At 38.0% G+C, this 8,113-nt stretch overlaps 1 protein-coding gene across 1 annotated transcript in view; it reads right to left on the bottom strand.

Moving 5' to 3' along the window:
- LOC114491899 (ankyrin repeat domain-containing protein 26-like) overlaps positions 1-8,113 on the bottom strand; it is a 131,878-nt gene that overhangs the window by 37,024 nt on the left and 86,741 nt on the right. Inside the window, exons 15-17 of the mRNA XM_036033291.1 lie at positions 5,480-5,508; positions 5,313-5,385; positions 1,737-1,802 (exon numbers count right to left, since the gene is read on the bottom strand). Of these exons, the coding sequence (XP_035889184.1) occupies positions 1,737-1,802; positions 5,313-5,385; positions 5,480-5,508 (168 nt within the window). The remainder of the gene's footprint in view (positions 1-1,736; positions 1,803-5,312; positions 5,386-5,479; positions 5,509-8,113) is intronic.

The raw sequence follows: 8,113 nt of genomic DNA, 5'->3' as shown, positions 1-8,113 counted from the left end.
CTACAACCTACATTACTCTACCCAGCAAAGCTATCATTTGGAATGGAAGGGCAGATACAGCACCTCTCAGACAAGATAAAGCTAAGGGAGTTTCCCATCACTGAGCCATTATTTCATGAAATACTAAAGGGACTGATTTACGAAAAAGTGGATCTGCACTATGAACATCAGAGTCGCAATAAATTCACAACTATCAATGATGGCTTTGAAAAACCAATTAAGCAAACAAGCATAATGAAAACAGAATCATAGCCTTTGAGCTCATTTGGAATGTTATGACTTGGGAGGAGGAAGGGGAAGAATGGATGGAAAGTTGCGAGTATTACCATTACCCAGTACAAACTGGTAGAGACTGAATAGACAGGGCAATGTTAAGAATGGTATTAAAAATGACGTAGCCAAAGAACTTATGTTCATGACCCACAGACTGCAACTAAGGGGAGAATGGCTGAAGGGAATGGGGTAGACTGGCTTGAATGGAGGAAATGGTAAAATATTGGGACATTTGTAAGAGCATAATAAGCAACATATATTTTTTAAAAAGGACATATTAGAAAATTACATTTTACCCTAGGTAAAAGGCAAAATGCAAATGAGCATGTTAAAACCATTGAAAATCTAAGAGTCTAAAAAAGACATATAGGAAACCCCAGTAAGTATAGGGATTCTAAATTAGGAACTTTGAGGTATTCAAACAAAGGTAAAAACATTTTAATTAAAGTTTACACTTTAAAAATCTTGGGTTTTCTTCCAGTAAATATCAAACATAAATCCCCCAAATTGCATCTACATTACCTAAGTCAAAACCTTCCATTAAGTTTGCAAAAGTCAGAAATTAGGAATAAGAACACTATGAGCATGTCAAATGTTTTCATGTATTCCATCCAGAGTTAAATTTCTGGTAGAAAATTTACCTGATTTGGATGTTTGTTCAGAATTCATTCTGAAGGACTTTTTAGGAAGATCTTTCACATCAACAGTGGCCTGAAAGAGTTTTGAAACAAGATGATTAATAAATAATACTCATTTCCTATACACTATTGTTAATACCTCAATATGAAAATGTAAAAGTTATTACCTTTGAAGAGGAAATTTTTTCAGGAGAATCTGAAAAACAAAGGGAGATATCCCCAATTATATGAAAATATGAAAGGCAACTATACATTCATGCATAGTTAGTATGGAGCTTAATGCTTATGTTTGGCTTTGGAAATGATTACATTAGGTGTTAGTTGTTCATTTTTTTCTTTTCAGGAAGGGGTAGGGGTGTGGATAAGAAGACCAACAAAACAGAAATATAGAATACACCACAAATACTGAAGGAACAAACAAGAATATAGGTTTAATAGAACATGCAGTGGAAATGTCAAGAGTATAATTATATTTCTAAAGATTTTAACTAAAAGAGAAATGTGTGCATATACCAAATAGATCTTCATGCTAATGGGAGAAATGTGATCTTGAATCAAAAAAGCAAGGCATGACTGGAAGAGAATAAATGTGAAGAAGAATGCAACAGCATATCCTTCAAAATAACATTAGAATCCTTTTTAACTTATGCAACAAGTATTTAGATATTCATCAATGTGCTCTGTAATTTGGGAATTACATAATTGAGAGGACAGGTCATTTAAAAATATAATTCATTTCTCAACAGAGAATGTGTTATGACTTCATCAGCTTGGATATACACTTCTAGAGTAATAGTTAATAGAAATATTCTATTTCTGCCATACCCATATAGGCTACTGGTATGCCTACATTTCTTGTATCATCTACTTTGGCCATCTTAATTTCCTGATCTACTTATGCAAGCAGTTGATAAAACACATCTAAAACCTACAGCAAACATCACACTCAATGGGGGCAAAAACTAAGAGCCTTTCCTCAAAGACCGAGAATAAGACAAGAACGTCCACTCTCACCACATCTATTCAACATAGTACTGGAAGTCCTGGCCATAGTGATCAGACAACAAAAAGAAATGAGATGCATAAAAATTGGAAAGCTGGAAGTAAAACTGTCATTGTTCACAAGTGACCTCTCGGTGTACGTGGAAAATGCTATTGACTCTACCAAAAAACTACTCCACCTAATCAGTGAATTTCACAAATGGTTGTCACAAAAAGTCAATATTCAGAAAGCAAAGGCATTTTTGTATATTACCAATAAAATATCAGAAATAAAAGTCATGTAAATACAACTCTTTGACATAACAAAAAGAAAAGTAACATACTTAGCAATAAATTTAACTGAGAAGGTAAAAGACCTGTACTCAGAAAACTACACAACACACAAAAAAATAAATTAAGAAAGGCACGAATTAATGGAAGTATACTGCATGTTCCTTGATGGGATGAATTCACATCATCAAACTGTTCATACTTCTCCCAGCAATTCACAGATTTCATGCATTCCCTGTTGAACTACCAATGACATTTCACAGATAGAGAACAAACATTTCAAACATTTACATGGAACCATCCATGACCAGGGATAGCTGCAGCAATTTTGAGAAAGAAGAACAAAGTAGGTGAGATCACCATACCTGAGAACAAACCATATTACAAGGTACTCAAAAAGTCTGTTAATGGCATAAGAACAGACACATGGATCAATAACACATAATAGAGAGCCCAGAAAATAAACCCAAGTCTCTACAGCGAATTAATATTTGATGAAGGGGGCAGAGCATAAAAGGGAATAAAAACAGCCTCTTCCAAAAAAGGTGACAGGAGATCTGGATAGCTACATGTGAATAAAAATGAAAATCGACCACCAACATACACCACACACAGAATCAAACTGAATATGGGTAAAAGACATAAACATAAATTGTGATGCCATAAAAGTCCTAGAGGAGGAAATAGGCAGGAAACTCTCAGATATTCCACACAGCATTATTCTCACCAATAAGTCCCCATACCAAGGGTCATAAAGGAGAAAATAGAAAAATAGGACTTTATCAAAATTTAAAGATTCTGCATGGCTAAAGAAAAATAAGCAAAATGAAAAGGGAACCAACTAAGTGGGAAATATATATTTGCCAATGATACCTTGACAAGTATTTGGTCTCCCAAATATATAAAGAACTCACAGAATTCCACACCAGGAAGACAAACAATCCAATTAATAAATGAGCAAAGGACTTGAAGAGACACCTCTCCAAGAGGACATATGGAGGACCCAGAGACATATGAAGAGATGCTGAGGAAAAGGAGACATCAGAGACATGCATATTAAAATGACCTTAAGACTCCACTTCAAACCAGTCAGAGTGGTCATCATATATAAATTAACAAAGACTAAGTGCAGTCCATGAGATGGACACAAGGGAACACTAGTACACTGTTGGTGGGAATGCAAACTGGTGAAACCTTGTTGCAAAACAGTATGGAATTTTCTCAAGAAACTAAATTAAATTGCCATTTAACACAGCACTTCCACTCCTGGGATTTTATCCTAAGAATCTGTAGACAGTAGTTCAAAATAACCAGTGTACCCCAGTGTTCACAGCTGCACAATTTACCATAGCCAAGTGCTGGAAGCAGCCGGGGCGCCCATCAGTACATGAGTGCATCAATAAAGTGTGGTACATATACACAATAAAAATGCCTCCCAGCAAAAAGAAAGAAGGAGCTCGTACCCTTCATGAAAACATGGATGGAACCAGAGAGCATTATGCTAACTGAAGTAAGGCAGATGGTGGAAGACAAATACCATATGATCTCACTGGTGATTGGAACCTCATTAACAAAACAAACAAGCAAGCAAACTGACCACAGTCACTGAAATTAGGAATGAAATGACAGTTACTGGAGGGGAGGGAGGAAGGACATAATGTGGAAAAGAAAGGAAAGGTTCATGAAAGAACATGAATAAAGGACCTATGGACAAAGCCAAAGGAGGTAAGATTCAGGGTGGGAGGTAGGGGTGTGTGGCTCAGGATAAGGCTTGTTGGGAAATAGAGAAAATTGTATTTGCACATCAATAAGAAATAAGCATATACATGAAGAGGGAAATAAACTAAAAACAACATTGGTAGAGTAAGGACTCTCTGGAGAAACCTCGAACCTAACAACACCCAAATCATAGGGCTGCCTGAAGGAGAAGGAAAAAAGGGAGTAATTAAAAACTCCTTTGAAAATGTAATAAAGAAAACTTCCCCAATTTGGTGAAGGGAATACACATACAAGTCCAGGAAACACACAGAATTCCTATCAAAATGATCCCAAGAGGATCACAGCAAGGTACATCATAATTAAAATGCCAAAGGTTAACCATACACAAGACTCCTAAAAGCAGCAAAAGAAAGGCAGACAGTTGCCTACAAAGGAATTCCCCTGAAAATGTCAACTGATTTCTTAAAAGAAACTTTACAGGCCAGAAGGGACTGGGAAGAAGTATTTAATGTGACAGAAAGCAAGGACCTACAACCTACATTACTCTATCCAGCAAAGCTATCATTTGGAATGGGAGGGCAGAAACAGTGCCTCTGAGACAAGATAAAGCTAAAGGAGTTCCCCATCACCAAGCCATTATTTTGTGAATAGCTAAAGGGACTTATTTAAGAAAGAGAGGATCCACACTATGAACATCATAGTGGCAGTAAATTCACAACTATCAACAATGGGATGGAAAAACTAACTAAGCAAACAAGCAGAAGGAGACCAGAATCATAGCCATGGAGATCATTTGGAGTGTTATGAGTTGGGAGGAGGAAGGGGAAGCATGGGGGAAAGGTGCAGGAATTAACAAGTACACCTTGGTAGGTACTGAGGAGATAGGGTAATGTAAAGAGTGGTACAGGAAGTGAAGTAGCCGAAGAACTTATATTCATGACCCACGGACTTCAACTAAGAGGAGAATGGCTTAAGGGAGTGGGGGACTGGGTTGAGAGGAGCAAAGGGGAAGAAATTGGGGCAATTATAATATCATAAACAATAAAATACATTAGAAAGAGACATATTGGCAACTTACATTTTACCCTAGGTAAAAGCGTAAATTCAAGTAAACATTTTAAAACTGTAGAAAAAGCTTAGAGTCTGAAAATTAACATATAGGAAAACCCAATAGTATAGGGATTCTAAACTGGGAATTTTACAGTATCCAAATGAAAGTAAAAACATCTTATTTAAAATTTACATTTTAGAAACCTCGTTTTTTTCCATGTCCCAAAAATGTCATATACACTATTTTTCTGAAAACTTATCATTAAACTTGGAAGGGAAATTAGGAATAAGAACACTATGAGCATGTCAAATGTTTTCATGTATTCCTTTCCAGACTTAAATTTCTGGTAGAAAGTTTACCTAACATGGGTGTTTGTACTGAAGTTGTTCCAACTGCTTTTTTAGGAAGAGGATCTTTCACTTCCACCGCAGCCTGAAAGAGTTTTGAAACAACATGATTAATAAGTAATATGCATTTCCTATAATCTATTAGTGATACCTCAATACAAAAAGATAAAAGTTATTACCTTTGAGGAGGAAATATTTTCGGGAGAATCTAAAAAGCAAACGGATATATCCTCAATTATATGAAAATATGGAAGGCAACTATACGTTCACACAGGGATAGTATGGAGCCGAAACCTCATGCCTGGCTTTGGAAATGATTAGGTGGTAGTTGTTTTTTCTTTTCAAGGGATGGGTGGATAAGAAGATCTACTTAACAGAAATATAGAATACACTACAAATACTGAGGGAACAAACAAGAATATAGTTTTAACAAAACATGCAGTTGAGATGTCAAGAGTATAATTATGTTTCTAAAGATTGTAACTAATAGAGCAATGTGAGTGTACATCAAGTAGATTTTCATGCATAGTGGGAGAAACATGATCTTGAAACAGAGAAACAAGTCATGACCAGAAGAGAATAAATGTGAAACAGAAAGCAACAGCATATCCCTCAAGATAACATCAGAATCATTTATACCTCATGCAACAAGTATTAAAATGTTCCTCAATGTGTTCTCTAATTTAGGAAGTACACAATTGTGAAGACAGGTTAGTTTGATACATAATTCATTTATGAACAGAGAATATGTTATGACTTGGATACACAGCTTGGATACACACTTCTAGAGTACCAGTTAATAGAAACATTTATTTTTTTGCCATACCCATATAGGCTACTGGTATGCCTATACATCTTGTGTCTTCTACTTTAGCCATCTTAGGTTCTTGATCTACTCATGCAAGCAAATTCATAAAACACCTCTAAGACCTACAGCCAACATCATATTCAATGGGGGTGCAACTCAGAGTTTTCCCTCAAAGACCAAGAATAAGACAAGGATGTCCACTGTAACCTCTTCTATTCAACGAAGTACTGTAGGTCCTGGCCATAGTGATCAGATACTAAAAAGAAAGGAGACACTGCCAAATTGGAAAGCTGGAAGTAAAACTGTCATTATTTGCAAATGACATCATGGTGTATGTGGAAAATTCTATATAGATTCCACCAAAAAACTACTCAACCTAATAACTGAATTTTGCAAAATGGTGGCACACAAAGTGAAAATGCAGAAAGCAACAGCATTTTTCTACACCACTAGTGAAATATGAGAAAGAAAAGCTGGAGAAAAAAAATGCATTTGGTATAGCAACAAGAAAAATAAAGTACCAAGGAATAAACTTAACCAAGGAGTTGAAAACCTGTACTCAGAAAACTACACAACACTGAAAAAAGAAATCTAGGAAGATTACGACTTCCGGCAAGATGGAGGACTAGGTGGACGCACCGTATCTCCTCGCACAACCAAGAACAGAACCACAATAATTTACAACAATGATTTGCAGTCATAATATCAGAACTGTCAGAGGATTTATCTAAATGGAAGTCGGACAGCCTAGAAGTTGAAGTAGACCCGTACATCCAGACTGGTAGGGGACTACGAGCCGAGCGAGCGGGCACGGGGCCGGCGTGGGTCGCAGGCGTGCGTAGGTCGGGGGAAATTTGGCGCAAAATCGGCGCGACAGCAATCCGGGACGCAAGAGCGCAGCAGTGCAGCGGTGATCCCTGAGTACGCAAGCAAGCAGCGGCTGGGGGAATCAGTGGGGCAGTGACTGGGGACCAGGGCAGAGCTCACGGCCCAGAAGCCCAGGGAAGTGTCTGACTCCAGGAGAACGGAAGGGTCGCCATTGATCCCTCCTGGCCCCGCTCCCCCCCCTGCCCCCACATATAACGTCACAAGCTAGCGACTGGGGCGCCCAGCCCCGGTGAACACCTAAGGCTCCGCCCCCCACCGTAACAAGAGCGACCAGACCGGAGAAAAAAAAAATAAATAAGTAAAATAATAGGAGAGACAGGGAAAGACGTAAGACATGTTTCCAGCAAAACAGATCAGACCCCCAGGACTCATCCTTTTGAGTGACCAAGAAATAGCCAATCTATCAGATGCACAGTTCAAAACACTGGTGATCAGGAAGCTCATAGAACTGGTGGATTTTGGATCCAAATTACATGAAAAAATGCAGATTACCATAAAAGGGATGCAGGAAGACACACGGAGGAGAGCCAACTGTGAAAGGAAGGAATCTGAGTCTCAAAACAACACAGTGGACCAGAAGGAAGATAGAATCAACCAAGCAGGAGAGCATGATGAAATAAGAATTCAAAAAATCGAAGAAAAGCTTAAGACCATCGAGGACACCTTTAAACGTTCCAACATCCGAATTATAGGGGTACCAGAAAGGGAAGACCAACAAGTGGAAAAGTTATTTGAACAAATAATAAAGGAGAACTTCCCCAAACTGGCAAAGGGAACAGTCTTCCAAGAAATCCAAGGAGCGCAGAGAGCCCCAAAGAAGTTGGACCCAAGAAGAAACACACCAAGGCACATCATAATTACATTAGCCAAGGTAAAAACGAAGGAGAGAATCCTAGAAGCAGCAAGAGATAAGGGGACAGTCACCTACAAAGGAGTTCCCATCAGACTGTCAGCTGATTTCTCAAAAGAGACCTTACAGGCAAGAAGGGGCTGGAAAGAAATATTCCAAGTCATGAAAGACAAGGACCTACATCCCAGATTGCTCTATCCAGCAAAGCTCTCATTTAGAATGGAAGAGAAGATAAAGTGCTTTTCAGATAAGGTCAAATTAAAGGAG

The sequence above is a fragment of the Phyllostomus discolor genome, chromosome 1 (genome assembly GCF_004126475.2).
Source record: "Phyllostomus discolor isolate MPI-MPIP mPhyDis1 chromosome 1, mPhyDis1.pri.v3, whole genome shotgun sequence".
In the NCBI taxonomy this organism is placed as follows: Eukaryota; Metazoa; Chordata; class Mammalia; order Chiroptera; family Phyllostomidae; genus Phyllostomus; species Phyllostomus discolor.
This window is presented reverse-complemented; position numbering and strand designations above follow the sequence as displayed.